Genomic DNA, 15,048 nt, shown 5'->3' with positions numbered 1-15,048 from the left:
GCTCTCTCTCTCTCTGTCAGCCATGGTCCTTGCTCCTGTCGTGAGGCAAGAGGATTTCTCCATGCCTGCCTCATGCTGTGCTGCACCATTCTGCTCTTGTAAGATGTCCTGGCTGCATAGGAAGGAGATAAAAATCTTCGTTCTGGGCTTGGAATGTTCATTTCACGCACAAAGGAGGCTCCTGTGGCCTGCTGGGTGCTGCTTTTGCCTGGCTTCAGAAGGGTAGAACCCTTTTAAGAGCAGGGAATGTTTCTCCAGGGTCTCTCTCAGGAGGTGTTGGATGCTTTCTGGGTGATGTCTTCCTTGGGAAGACAAATTCCTTCTCCTTCTGGAGAAGTCTGGTTTTAGCCCCTGAAGCCATGGAAGCATTAACGTTGGAGAAGACCTGTAAGGTCATCAAGTCCAAGCATTAACCCAGCACTGCCAGGTCGCCACTAAACCATGTCCCTCAGCACCACTTCTACATGGCTTTGAAATCCTCCAGGGATGGGGACTCCACCGCTGCCCTGAGCAGCCTCCAGGGCTTGGCAGCCCTTTGGGGGAAGAAATTGTTCCTCGTGTCCAACCTGTGGTGCAGCTTGAGGCCATTTCCTCTTGTCCTGTTGCTTGTTCCCTGTGAGAAGAGACCAACCCCTACCTGGCTCCAGCCTTATTTCAGGGAGCTGTAGAGAGCAATGGTCTGCTCTCAGCCTCCTTTTCCCCAGGCTCAACTCCCTCAGTTCCCTCAGCCACTCCTCCCTGGAGAGCAGGCTCTCCGGACCCTTCACCAGGTTCATTGCCCCTGGGCACATACCTCTGGGGCACATTAATCTTCTGGACTGAAGGCACTGGGTGGTTGCACAATGTTTGATGGACTTGGTCCATGGCTTTGTTGATAACAGGAAAGTTGCTCCCTTCCAGCACAAGACTCTCACCAGCAGCTGAGCTCATTGAACTGTGCCCTGCTTGCAAAGGTTGCCTCCAGTTTGGCCAGTGACAGGACAAGGGGCCATGGCTACAAACTAGATCAGATTTCACTTGAGCTGAAGGAGAAACTTCTCTTAACTGTGGGGGTGATAGAGAACTGGAGCAGGCTGCCCAGGGAGGTTGTGGAGTCTCCTTCTCTGGAGACATTCAGCAACCCTCTGGCCAGGCTCCTGTGCAGCCTGATCTGGGTGTACCTGCATTAGCAGTGGGGCTGGGCCAGGTGATCTCCACAGATCCCTTCCAACACCTCCCATTCTGTGATGCTGTCTGCTGGTACCCAGAGCACACAGCATCACTCAGGATGTCAGGGGTTGGAAAGGACCTCCAGAGATCACCCAGTCCAACCCCCTGCCAGAGCAGGAGCAGAGAATCCAGCACAGAGCACACAGGAACACATCCAGACAGGGCTGGGAAGGCTCCAGAGAAGGAGACTCCACAACCTCTCTGGGCAGCCTGCTCCAGGGCTCTGGGAGCCTCACAGGGCAGAAGTTCCTCCTCATGCTGAGCTGGAACCTCCTGTGCTGGAGTTTATATCCATTGCCCCTTGTCCTACCCCAGGGTGCAGCTGAGCAGAGCCTGTCCCTGTCCCCTCCCTCCTGACCCCCAGCCTTCAGCTATTGATAGACATTGATCAGATCCCTCTCAGCCTTCTCCTCTGCAGACTGAACAGCCCCAGGGCTCTCAGCCTCTCCTCATAGGGTGCAGTAGTAGAGGCTGTGATCACAGGATCACAGAATTGGAAGGGACCACAAGGATCATCCAGTTCCAACCCCCCTGCCATGGGCAGGGTCACCTCACACTGGATCATGGGTTCCTGTCTACCTGCTGTAGTGGGGTCCTGTGTAGCTGTGTCTTAAATCAGGCAGTGAAAGAGGTCAAAGATGTAAGAGTAAACTCGGAGCAAGGGCTGAAGAGGTTTGACATGCTCCACAGTGCTTTCTGTCTTTGGGGACCTTGATATCACACTGGAAGCTTCTCTTTGTGCTCTTAAGCTTTAGTAGGGCTGAATCCAAAGCCTTGGTGGATTCCAAGTCCCTTTTGCTCGTGTGGTGTGCAGCAGTGGTTAGCGTGAATGGTGCTCGCTGAAGTGCTTGACCTGCTTTCTCTCTCCTCTTCTTGTCTCCCATTTCTGACAACATGAGGTCTGTTGGACTCCTCCTGCACAACTGAGATAGCCAAGGAGGGGCAACAAAGCTGGGAAAGGGTCTAGAGCACAGGGCTGGGGAGGAGCAGCTGAGGGGGCTGGGGGTGTTTAGTCTGGAGAAGAGGAGGCTGAGGGAGATCTCATTGCTCTCTGCAGCTCCCTGAGAGGAGGCTGGAGCCAGGGGGGGTGGGCTCTTCTCCCAAGGAACAAGTGATAGAGTGAGAGGGAATGGCCTCAAACTGCAGCAGGGGAGACTTAGGTTGGACAGCAAGAATGATTTCTTTACTGAATACGTTCTCAGGCTCATCCCTGGAGGGATTCAGAAGCTGTGTAGATGTGATGCCAAGGGATGTGGCTTAGTGGTGACCTGGAAGTTGGACTCAATGATCTTAAAATAGAATAGAATAGAATACACCAGGTTGGAAGAGACCTTCAAGATCATCATGTCCAACCTATCATCCAACACCACCCAATCAACTAACCCATGGCACCAAGCATCCTGTCAAGCCTCGCCCTGAACACCCCCAGCGACGGCGACCCCACCACCTCCCCAGGCAGCCCATTCCAGTGGGCAATCACTCTCTCTGTGTAAAACTTCCTCCTAACCTCCAGCCGAAACCTCCCCTGACGCAGCCTGAGACTGTGTCCTCTTGTTCTGGTACTGGTTGCCTGGGAGAAGAGACCAACCTCTGCCCCACTACAACCCCCCTTCAGGTAGTTGTAGAGAGCAATAAGTTCACCCCTGAGTCTCCTCCTCTCCAGGCTAAGCAACCCCAGCTCCCTCAGCCTCTCCTCACAGGGCTGTGCTCCAAGCCCCTCACCAACCTTGTCGCCCTTCCCTGGACACCTTCCAGCAAGTCAACCTCCCTCCTAAACTGAGGAGCCCAGAACTGGACACAGGACTCAAGGTGTGGCCTGAGCAGTGCTTAGCACAGGGCACAATGACCTCCCTGCTCCTGCTGGCCACACTGTTCCTGATGCAGGCCAGGATGCCCTTGGCCCTCCTGGCTGCCTGGGCACACTGCAGGCTCATGTTCAGCCTACCATCAACCAGCACCCCCAGGTCCCTTTCCACCTGACTGCTCTCCAGCCACTCTGACCCCAGCCTGTAGCACTGCCTGGGGTTGTTGTGGCCAGTGTGCAGCCCCTGGCACTTGGATGTGTTCATCTCCTGCCCTTGGCCTCTGCCCATCTGCCCAGCCTGTCCAGGTCCCTCTGCAGAGCCTCTCTACCCTCCAGCAGATCAACTCCTGCCCCCAGCTTGGTGTCTCTTCTTAAAGGTCTCTTCTAACCAAAACAATTCTCTGTTTCAGTGAAATGAGTGCTGGGACTAGAGGGTAGCCCCTCTGCACACAACTATAACCCTTTGTGACAATGCCCATGCCAGTCTGACCCAGAGAAGCAGATGGAAGAGCCAGAGCTGGTCCTTTCAGTGTGCTGCCCTCGGTAGGGCCAGGCTGTGTGGACTTGGACTCAGGAGATTTCAGACATGAAACAAGATCACAGAACCACAGAATATTAGGGGCTGGAAGGGACCTCAAAAGGTCATCCTGCCCAAGCCCCTGCCAGAGCAGCTCACACAGGAACACATCCAGGCAGGTTTTGACTGTCTCCAGAGCAGACTCCACAGCCTCTCTGGGCAGCCTGCTCCAGGCTCCAGCACCCTCACAGGGACAAAGGTTTCCCTTCTGTTCCCCTGGCACCTCCTCTGCTCCAGCTTGCCCCCACTGCCCCTTGTGCTGCCCTTGGCCATCCCTGAGCAGAGCCTGGCTCCAGCCCTGCACAGCTTTATCCCCAGCACTGAGGGCAGCCCTCAGGCTCCTCTGCTCCCAGCCCCAGCTGCCTCAGCCTGGCCTCACAGGAGATGTTCCACTGCCTGCAGCAGCTCTGTGCCTCTGGGCTGGGCTCTCTCAAGCAGTTCCCTGAGGTCCTTCTTGACCTGAGGGGCCCAGAACTGGACACAGTATTCCAGATGCAGCCTGGCCAGGGCAGAGTAGAGGCAGGGGAGAACTTCTCTTGACCTACTAACCATGGCCCTTCTAATCCACCCCAGGATGCCATTTGCCTTCTTGACACATTGCTGGCTCCCAGGCGACCTCCTTGTGGCCTTCCAGGATCTGCAGGGGGCTCCAAGAAAGCTGGGGAGGGACTTCTGAGGGTGTCAGGGAGGGATAGGACTGGGGGGGATGGAGCAAAACTAGAAGTGGGGAGATTGAGATTGGCTGTGAGGAAGAAGTTGTTGCCCATGAGGGTGGTGAGAGCCTGGCACAGGTTGCCCAGGGAGGTGGTGGCAGCCTCCTGCCTGGAGGTGTTTGCAGCCAGGCTGGAGGTGGCTGTGAGCAAGCTGCTGTGGTGTGAGGTGTCCCTGCCCATGGCAGGGGGTTGGGACTGGCTGAGCCTTGAGCTCCCTTCCAGGCCTGACAATTCTATGCTTCTATGTTGCAGTCTTGGCTGTGTCAGCTCTGTGCTCCCATCCAGACAGCATGTTTTTAGATGGCAATCTCTTCTGGATTCCCATCTTATTTTGTGGAGTGCCTTGTCTCCAGAGCTGCTGAACTCTGCCTAGTAGTACCTTTATGGTGTAGAACATCTCCATCTGCTGTGGTGATTTGAGGGGTGAGCTGTTCTCAGTCTGTCATGGCACTGGATGCCTTTCCCTGTTTCCTTTCCCCTTTTCCTCTGCACCACTCCAAGTCAGGGGAAGCTGGATGTTGGACTTCTTTGCCTAAAATCACCAAGTGCTTCAACAGGAGCTTCCATTCAGATGATTCAAGGGCTGGAGCGCCTCTCCTATGAGGACAGGGTGAGAAGGTTTGGGTTGTTCACCTTGGAGAAGGGAAGGCTGGAAAAAGCCACCTTTAGGTGAGCTATTAGGAGGAAATTCTTCACCATCAGGGTGGTGAGGCACTGGAACAAGTGGCCCAGAGAAGCTGTGAAGGCTCCAGCCCTGGCAGTGTGCAAAGCCAAGGCGGATGGAGTCTCGTAGGAGATGTCCATGCATGTGACACAGGGTGGCTGTAGAACTAGGGCCCTTCCAACCCAAACCACTCTGATTCAGGCAAACTTTTATTTGTGGAGACAGCAGATGGCTGAAGTGGGAAGCTACTAGTCTGACTAGTGAGTAAATGTTACAATCACACTTGCAAGCTGGTGCAGCTTTCTTCTACAGACAATAACTTACTCCTTCCCTGTTTGCTTTGCCTCCTTTGAGCTCTGCCAGCTGAAGGCAGTTTGTAATTTTGGTTGGCAGCAGGCTGTGGAAGAAACAGAATTTCAAAAGCTTCATCTATCCTTGGAGCTAAACTGGCTCCAGGAGGTCAGGTTTGGGAGTAAGAATTTAGTTCAGCTGATGCAGCTTTAGAGTAGTTGCAACACTTGGCTCCAGAGTGGAAACTAGAGGTGAACATCATCATAGAACTGTCAGGGCTGGAAAGGACCTCAAGGATCATCCAGTCCCAACCCCCTGCCATGGGCAGGGACACCTCACACCACAGCAGGTTGCTCACAGCCACCTCCAGCCTGGCTGCAAACACCTCCAGGCAGGAGGCTGCCACCACCTCCCTGGGCAACCTGTGCCAGGCTCTCACCACCCTCCTGGGCAACAACTTCTTCCTCACATCCAATCTCAATCTCCCCACTTCTAGTTTTGTTCCATCCCCCCCAGTCCTATCCCTCCCTGACACCCTCAAAAGTCCCTCCCCAGCTTTCTTGCAGCCCCCTGCAGATCCTGGAAGGCCACAATGAGGTCTCCTGGGAGCCTTCTCCTCTCCAGCCTGCACAACCCCAACTCTCTCAGGCTGTCCTCATAGGCAAGGTGGGATCAGTGTGGAAGCTGTAGAATCACAGAATTCTTTTGGTTGGAAGAGACCTTTGAGGTCATCAAGGCCAACCATCAACCCAGCACTGCCAGGTCACCACTGGAGCATGGCCCTCAGCACCTCATTTCCACGGCTTTGAAACCCTTCTAGGACTGGGTCCTCCGCCGCTGCCCTGGGCAGGCTGATCCAGGGCTGGGCTGGGCTTTTGGGGAAGCAGGAAGCTGCCTTCCTAATCCCCAGCTCTTACCAAAGCCTCTGTTTGTCTCTCTCCTCTTTGCCATGCCATGTACACATCAGAAGAGTGGAGGAAGAGGCAGTGGCTGAATCTTGACTTTGGTGACGTCGCTCCAGCTCGTCGCCTTCACCCCACCTCTTTTCCTTGCTTTTACCTCCCAGGGTATAAGCTTTACTCTCACAGGTCTGTGTTAGGCCAGAGAGGTGGTAGGAGCCCCATCCCTGGAACCATTCCAGGTGAGGTTGTTTGGGGCTCTGAGAGACCTGCTCCAGTTGAAGGGTCTGGATAACAGGCCTTATGAAGGAGCTGGGGTTGTTTAGCCTGGAGTAAAGGAGGCTGAGGGGAGACCTCATTGCTCTCCACAAGTCCCTGACAGGAGGTTGGAACAAGGTGAGGGTTGGTCTGTTCTCCCTAGTATCAAGTGACAGAAGGAGGGGAAGTGGCCTCAAGTTGTGCCAGGGGAGGGTTAGGTTGGAGATTAGGAGCAAGGTCTTTGCTGCAGCAGTGGTCAGGGATTGGAGCAGGCTGCCCAGGGAGGTGGTGGAGTCCCCATCCCTGGAGGGGTTCAAGAGACCTGTGGCCATGGCACTGTGGGCCAGGGCTTGGTGGCCATGGTGGGGTTGGGTTGGTGGTTGGACTGGATGAGCTTGGAGGTCTTTTCCAACCAAAACACTCTATGATTCTGTCTTCTGAGGCCCTTGAGAAAAGCCTGGGGAGGTGTTTGAATCCCCATCCCTGGAGATGTTCACAAGATGCAGAGGTGTGCTTCTGAGGGACATGGTTTAACCATGAGCCTGGGTAAAGGTAGAGAATGGTTGGACTTGGTTTTAAAGAGCTTTTCCAACCAAAACAATTCTGTGACTGGCTCCTTAGTGTGTTTGTGCACTTGCTGGCCATTCAGTGGCAAAGAGGACACCTTTGGTGGTGGCTTCACACCCTTGGTATCCTGCCTGCTTATTTGCAGCTGGCAGGCCCAGAAACTGAACTGGTGACAGCATTCCCTGGCTCTTATTACCCCAACAGAAAGATTCTGGCTGCTGTTTGCATGCCAACTCGCGTGGGTCTGCTGCAGGCAGTGGCTAATAACACATCTCCTGGTGTCTTCAGGGGAAGAGAGGTCTGGATCCCAGCACTGGCCAACACCTCTCTGTGCTGTGAGTTTTGCTCAGGTAGAGCTTGCCCAGGGAGGTGGTGGAAGCCGCCTGCCTGGAGGTGTTTGCAGCCAGGCTGGAGGTGGCTGTGAGCAAGCTGCTGTGGTGTGAGGTGTCCCTGCCCATGGCAGGGGGCTGGGGCTGGCTGAGCCTTGAGCTCCCTTCCAGCCCTAACAATTCTGTGACCAGCAGCAGGAGGAGGGGGAAAGGTTGACCAGCACACTCTGTCCAGTGGCCACTTGGGAGAATGAGAGCAGAGATTCATAGAATGGTTTGGGATTGCAAGGGACCTTAAAGATATCTGGTTCCAAGCCCCCCTGCCATGGGCAGGGACAGCTTCCACTAGTCCAGGTTGCTCAAGGCTTTGTCCAACCTGGCTTTGAACACCTCCAGGGAGGGGGCATAGAGGGAGTGGAGAACTAAGTGAGTGAGGCTGTTCTCTGTAAGTAAGCACTGTGTGTGATGAGAAGGGAGAGCTGAGAGGAGGAGGAGGAGGTGGTGGTGAACTTGCTTGCTTAGAAGTGGTTGGAAAAGCAGCTTCTGGGTGGAGGAGGTGCTGGTTAGCAAGCAAGCTGAGGTGATCAGCTGCTGGTGTGGGGAGAGCTCTGGGATCATCTGTCAAGGATGTTGAGTCACTTGTGTTTCTTGGCATGTGGAAAAGACTCCCAGAAGGATCTGAGGCTTGACACAGAGCAGGGTGAAAAGGTTCAAGCTCTGGAAGCCCAGTGTGCAGCTGATGGCTGCCCTGGTCCTGCATACCATTGTGGTCACAGATTCTGAATCCTGGCATGGTGGGGGTTGGAAGGGGCCTCTGGAGATCATCCAGTCCCACCCCCTGCTAAAGGGCAACGAGGCTGGAGAGGGGCCTGCAGCACAGCCCCCTGAGGAGAGGCTGAGGGAGCTGGGGTTGCTTAGCCTGCAGAAGAGGAGGCTCAGGGGTGGTTGTAGCCAGGTGGGGGTTGGTCTCTTCTCCCAGGCAGCCAGCACCAGAACAAGAGGACACAGTCTAAGGCTGCACCAGGGGAGGTTCAGGCTGGATGTGAGGAAGAAGTTCTTCCCAGCCAGAGAGATTTGGCCTTTGGGATGTGCTGCCCAGGGAGGTGGTGGAGTCCCCATCCCTGGAGGTGTTTAAAAAGAGCCTGGCTGAGGCACCTGGTGCCATGGTTTAGTTGTTTGGGTGGTGTTGAGTGAGAGGTTGGACTTGATCTCAAAGGTCTTTTCCACCCTGGTTGATTCTGTGGTTCTGTAAAGCAGGGCACCCACAGCAGCCTGCCCAGGGGCACAGTTATCCCCTTCTTTTTTTCCCATTTAAATGGGATCATTCCTCAAGTAATCTTGGTGAGGCAGTTGGGGGTCTCCAAGCTGGCAGCTCTACACAAGTCACAAGAACCAGGTGGCAGTTAAAAGCACCTGAAGAATACCTGCAGACACACCTCTCAATGTCTGCCTGCCAGTTCATCCTGGACAGGTTGTGTATGGGCTGCTGCTCTGAGCTGGGAATCGGTACAGAAACACAGAAGGGTAGAGAGCTGGAAGGGGCCTCTGGGGAGCATCCCTGCTCAAGCAGGGCACCCACAGCAGCTTGCCCAGGAGCACAGTGGTGGGGGGGGTTGGAATCCCTGCAGACAAGGAGACTCCACAGCCTCTCTGGGCAGCCTGCTCCAGGCCTCCAGCAGCCTCACAACAAAGAAGTTTTGTTTCATAAGATGCCTGTTGCCCATGGCCTCAGATGCTTGTTTCCCTGGGTGCTTACAGGCTGTCACACACTTTCTTTTGCTGTCTGCTCAAGAGGAGGTGGAGGGCTGGTTTGATAGCTGCAGCTGAGCTTGGGGGGTTGAGTTACATGGCTGGGAAGTCTCTTGTAGCCCGTGCAGCTTCTGCGGCAGCACGGTGCGCCAGAGGGCTGGCATGAGCTGCAGTCCTCAGCCACATGCACCATTTAGGCTTCCAGCTCCATGTCTTCCTCTGCTTTCCTCGGGTGTGGAATGACTTCTGTGCAAGTCCAAGGCACTTAATAACAACTCACAGTCTCACAGACTGGTTGGGTTGGACAGGACCCTAATGAACATCCAGTTCCACCCCCCTGCCACGGGCAGGGATGGCTCTCACTGGCCCGGCTTGCTCAAGGCTCTGACCAGCCTGGCTTTGAGCACTGCCAGCCTTGGTTGCCTTTGTCTGGGCAAGTCTGTTCCAGTGCCTCAGCACCCTCATGGGGAAGAGTTTCTTCCTAATGCCTCATCTAAATCCATCTCCTTCCAGCCTGAAGCCATCACCCTTCACCCTGTCCCTCCATGCCTTTGTCAAAGTCCCTGTGTTGAGCTGTGCTCCTATTGCAGAGGCTTTGATGTGTCTCTTGACTGGAATGAGGACTTGAATGTCTCAGAAGATCATCAAGTCCAACCACCAACCCCACAGCACCATGCCTCTGCTAATGAAGATCCATCACAGTTATTTCTGTGAAGCAACTAATGTGTTCTCTCTCTCTCTTTTTTCTTTCAGTGGTCACAGGAGCTACTGATGGGATTGGGAAAGCCTATGCAGAAGAGGTGAGGATCCCTTAGTTGATCTCAGTCCTTGCCTGGATGTCACATTGTCCTCAGCTCTGTCAGGCAGCAGGTCTTAGCTCCTCACCTTATCTCAATGGAGATATCTGTTGAGAAGAGATCATGGAATGGTTTGGGTTGGGTTGGGAGGGGCCTTAAAGATCACATCACCTACTTCCAACCTCCCTGCCATGGGGCAGGGAGACTTTTCCCTAGCCCAGGTTCACAGGCTCACAGGATGTGAGGGGTTGGAAGGGACCCAAAGAGATCATCCAGTCCAACCCCCTGCCAGAGCAGCACAGCTCACACAGGAACACATCCAGACAGGGCTGGGAAGGCTCCAGAGAAGGAGACTCCACAACCTCTCTGGGCAGCCTGCTCCAGGGCTCTGGGAGCCTCACAGGGCAGAAGTTCCTCCTCATCTTGAGCTGGAACCTCCTGTGCTGTAGTTTATATCCATTGCCCCTTGTCCTATCCCAGGGTGCAGCTGAGCAGAGCCTGTCCCTGTCCCCTCCCTCCTGACCCCCACCCCTCAGCTATTGATAGACATTGATCAGATCCCTCTCAGCCTTCTCCTCTGCAGACTGAACAGCCCCAGGGCTCTCAGCCTCTCCTCCCCACCTCCCTTGGATTCTCTGCAGCAGATCCCTGTCCCTCCTGAGCTGGGGAGCCCAGAGCTGAACACGGTACTCAAGATGAGGTCTCAGCAGGGCAGAGTAGGGTGCTCAAGGCCTCATCCAGTTCCAGCCCCCTTGCCATGGGCAGGGACACCTTTCTCTGGCCCAGGTTGCTCAAGGCCTCATCTCCTCCCTTTGGTGACCAGCCAGACAAATCCTTCTGTGTTAGCTTCCCTTTATTTCTGTATTCTCTGCAGCCCTTTCCTTGCCCTTCAGCTTTTATTCTTAACTTTCCTGTTTTAATCAGTTCTTAATCACTTTCACTTTCTCAACCCTTGATGTTTCCAGGCACCCAGGGGCATTCCTGGCTGCCTGCAGTGTTGTTCCCAAGGGCTGGAGGAGTTTCTGAAGCTGGGCTTTACTGATTCTTAGGTATTGACTCTTATTTACTGTCCTGCTGCTCTTGCTGGAGAGCTGGGCACCCACTATGGCAGGGGAATGTCTTCAGACAGTAAGTGCCTGTTAGTGTGGGGCAGTGGAGCCTTTAAGCCCAGAGAACATTGTGACAAATGCTGCTGAGTGCAAGCCTGTAGAGCAAAAAGAACTTCCAGCCCCAGCATTCAGTGTCCAAGAGAGCCTGGCTGGACTCACTGCTGTGCTCTCTGCAGCACCAGCACCACACTGGCTGAGAGAGCTCAGAGAGATTCCCTTCTTCTTGGTTGGTTGGGGTTTTGGTGGTGGTTCTGCAGAGCCCCCAGGGAAGGAAGCATTTCTCATCCATCAGATGTCCCTTCCTGCCTCTGTGCCTTGCCACCTGCACCCCCTGACCCCCAAATTCCTTTCTGCTCTGCAGAAAATAGAATCATAGATGATTCATATGATCACAGGATTCTGGTTAGAGTGGGAAGGGACCTTTAAAGGTCATCTAGTCCAACCTCCCTGCAGGGAGCAGGGACATCTGCAACTGGAGCAGGCTGCTCAGAGCCCCAAACAACCTCACCTGAATTGGTTCAAGGGATGGGGCTTCTACCACCTCTCTGGGCAACCTGCCTCAGTGTTCCACCACCCTCAGGATAACAAATTTCATTGTCCTATCCTGTCTAAACCTCCCTCTTCTAGTTCAAACCATCCCCCCTTGTCCTCTCACATCAGGCCCTCCTCAAAAAAGTCTGTCCCCAGCTTTCTGCTCAGCCTCTTGAAGCACTACAAGGCCCCCAGAAGGTCTCCCTGCAGCCTTCTCCTCTGCAGGCTGCACAACCCCAACTCCCTCGGCCTGGCCTTACAGCAGAGGGCTTCCAGCCCTGCTGTGGCCTCCTGTCCCTGCCCCAGCAGGTCCCTGTCTGTCCTGAGGGCTCCAGAGCCAGTCCCAGCACTGCAGGTGGGGTTTCAGCAGAGCAGAGGGGCAGAATGCCCTCCCTGCCCCTGCTGCCCAGGCTGCTGGGGATGCAGCTGGGCACTGGTGGCTGTGTTTAGAACCATTTTCCTTCCTCCTTTGTGGAGGAGACGGTGAGAGAGGTAACAATGCCTTGAGCATTGCCTCTTGCAGAGGCTGTTGTGGTCCCCAGCAAGTGATGGAGGGATGTCAGCAGTCTGGGGTCTCTGGTCAGCAGTCTGGGGTCTCTCTGGTCCCCAGCAAGTGATGGAGGGATGTCACCAGTCTGGGGACTCTCTGGTCAGCAGTCTGGGGTCTCTCTGGTCCCCAGCAAGTGATGGAGGGATGTCAGCGGCCTGGGGACTCTCTGGTCAGCGGCCTGGGGACTCTCTGGTCAGCAGCCTGGGGACTCTCTGGTCAGCAGCCTGGGGACTCTCTGGTCCCCAGCAAGTGATGGAGGGATGTCACCAGTCTGGGGACTCTCTGGTCAGCAGTCTGGGGTCTCTCTGGTCCCCAGCAAGTGATGGAGGGATGTCAGCGGCCTGGGGACTCTCTGGTCAGCGGCCTGGGGACTCTCTGGTCAGCGGCCTGGGGACTCTCTGGTCAGCAGCCTGGGGACTCTCTGGTCAGCAGCCTGGGGACTCTCTGGTCCCCAGCAAGTGATGGAGGGATGTCACCAGTCTGGGGTCTCTGGTCAGCAGTCTGGGGTCTCTCTGGTCCCCAGCCAAGTGATGGAGGGATGTCACCAGTCTGGGGTCTCCCTGGTCAGCAGCCTGGGGACTCTCTGGTCCCCAGCAAGTGATGGAGGGATGTCACCAGTCTGGGGTCTCTGGTCAGCAGCCTGGGGTCTCTCTGGTCCCCAGCAAGTGATGGAGGGATGTCACCAGTCTGGGGTCTCTGGTCAGCAGCCTGGGGTCTCTCTGGTCCCCAGCAAGTGATGGAGGGATGTCACCAGTCTGGGGTCTCTGGTCAGCGGCCTGGGGACTCTCTGGTCGGCAGCCTGGGGACTCTCTGGTCAGCAGCCTGGGGACTCTCTGGTCCCCAGCAAGTGATGGAGGGATGTCAACAGTCTGGGGTCTCTGGTCAGCAGTCTGGGGTCTCTCTGGTCCCCAGCAAGTGATGGAGGGATGTCAGCAGTCTGGGGTCTCTGGTCAGCAGTCTGGGGTCTCTCTGGTCCCCAGCAAGTGATGGAGGGATGTCACCAGTCTGGGGTCTCTGGTCAGCAGCCTGGGGTCTCTCTGGTCCCCAGCAAGTGATGGAGGGATGTCACCAGTCTGGGGTCTCTGGTCAGCAGTCTGGGGTCTCTCTGGTCCCCAGCAAGTGATGGAGGGATGTCACCAGTCTGGGGTCTCCCTGGTCAGCGGCCTGGGGACTCCCTGGTCAGTGGCCTGGGGTCTCTCTGGTCATGGTGCTGACTTGGGGGGTGATTTGTGACTGTTCTTATGTGCCCTGCTTTGTTTTTTTTGCAGTTAGCAAGACATGGGATGAAGGTGGTTCTCATCAGCAGGTCGAAAGAGAAGCTGGAGCAGGTTGCTAGCGAAATCAGTGAGTAGAAAACTTCTTCCCTAAGCTTCAGAGCCGTGGCTGAAACTCCATGCGGTTGCAGAGGGATTTCATCCCTGCTCTTCCATACAGCTCTAGTTCTGAGAAAGGTTTGCCCTTATGCTCCCTGCAGATGCAGCAGATAAAGTGGTGAAGGAAATCAGAGTCACAGAATGTTAGGGACCAGAAGGGACCTCAAGAACTCACCCAGCCCAACCCCCCTGCCAGAGCAGGAGCACCTAGAGCAGCTCACACAGGAGCACATCCAGGGGGGGTTGGAATATCTCCAGAGAGGGAGGCTCCACAACCCCCCTGGGCAGCCTGCTCCAGGCCTCTGGCACCCTCACAGGGGAAAAAAATCACCTCCTGTTCCCATGGCACTTCCTCTGCCTCAGCTTCCACCACTGCCCCTTGGGCTGGCATTGGGCATCCCCCAGCAGAGCCTGGCTCCAGCCTCTGGGCACTGCCCCTGCACAGCTTTAGCACCAGCAAGGAGCTCACCCTCAGGCTCCTCCTCTGCAGGCTCCAGAGCCCTCAGCTCCCTCAGGCTCTCCTCCTGAGGAAGCTCTTCCCCTGCCTTCATCATTTTTGTGGCTCTGTGCTGGAATCTCTCCAGCAGTTCCCTGAGGTCCTTCCTGAGCTGAGGGGCCCAGAGCTGGCCACAAGATTCCAGAGGAGGCCATGCTGAAGACACGTTGAAAAAGCCTTCTGAGGTCTTTAAGAACTTTTCATTCATCTGCTAAATTTGTTGCTCCAGCTGAGCAGCAAGTTCAGAGCATCTGCCCTTCCTGTGAGGTCACTGCAGCCAGGACAATGGCCACACACACACACAAACCCCACATCCAGGTCAGCTGCCACTGAGCACTCTGAAAGACATCTCAGTGCTGCCTTGTGATATGGTGGTTATGCAACTGGCAGTTTGTGCACAGATATCACTCCTAGCACAAGCACATCCCAGGAGCACAGAGAAGGCTTCTTCTGAACTAGGATGAGCATACCTTGTTCAGCCTGGAGAAGAGAGGGCTCTGGGGAGACCTAAGAGCAGCCTGCCAGGACCTGAAGGGGGCTCCAGGAAGGCTTCAGAGGGACTGTTTGCAAAGGCCTGCAGGGCCAGGAGGAGGGACAGTGGTTTGAAATCCTGATGCAAACAGGAAAATGGCTGGACTGGGATGAATTTGTGGCTTGAAGAGGCCAGCAGAGAGCACACAGTGAGAGCTGGTGGTTTCTGCAGCCCTTGACACAGGAGGGATTTGGACCTGGTGGAGCAGGTCCAGATGAAGGCCCCAAACATGACCAGGGGGTTGGAGCACTTCTACCAGCACAGGCTGAGGGAGCTGGGGGTGTTCAGCCTGGAGAAGAGAAGGCTCCAGGCAGACCTAAGAGCAGCCTGCCAGGACCTGAAGGGGGCTCCAGGAAGGCTGCAGAGAGCCTGTTTGCAAAGGCCTGCAGGGACAGGAGCAGGGGCAATGGTTTGAAATGAGAGCAGAGCAGATTGAGATTGGATGTGAGCAACAAGTTCTGCAGCAGGAGGGTGGTGGAGCACTGGCACAGGTTGCCCAGGGAGGTGGTTGAGGCTCCTTCCCTGGAGATATTCAAGGTGAAGCTGGAGAAGGCTGTGAGGATGTCCCTGCTGACTGCAGAGGGGGGTTGGACTGGCTGA

At 55.4% G+C, this 15,048-nt stretch overlaps 1 protein-coding gene across 1 annotated transcript in view; it reads left to right on the top strand.

Annotated features, from left to right (window-relative positions):
• Positions 1-15,048, top strand: part of HSD17B12 (hydroxysteroid 17-beta dehydrogenase 12) — a 109,626-nt gene that overhangs the window by 43,775 nt on the left and 50,803 nt on the right. The window contains 2 exon segments of the mRNA XM_054161416.1: positions 9,814-9,860; positions 13,316-13,391. Of these exon segments, the coding sequence (XP_054017391.1) occupies positions 9,814-9,860; positions 13,316-13,391 (123 nt within the window).

The sequence above is a fragment of the Dryobates pubescens genome, chromosome 5, assembly GCF_014839835.1.
Source record: "Dryobates pubescens isolate bDryPub1 chromosome 5, bDryPub1.pri, whole genome shotgun sequence".
NCBI classification, from domain to species: Eukaryota; Metazoa; Chordata; class Aves; order Piciformes; family Picidae; genus Dryobates; species Dryobates pubescens.
The sequence above is the reverse complement of the archived record's forward strand: the minus strand, read 5'-3'. Positions and strand labels throughout refer to the sequence as shown.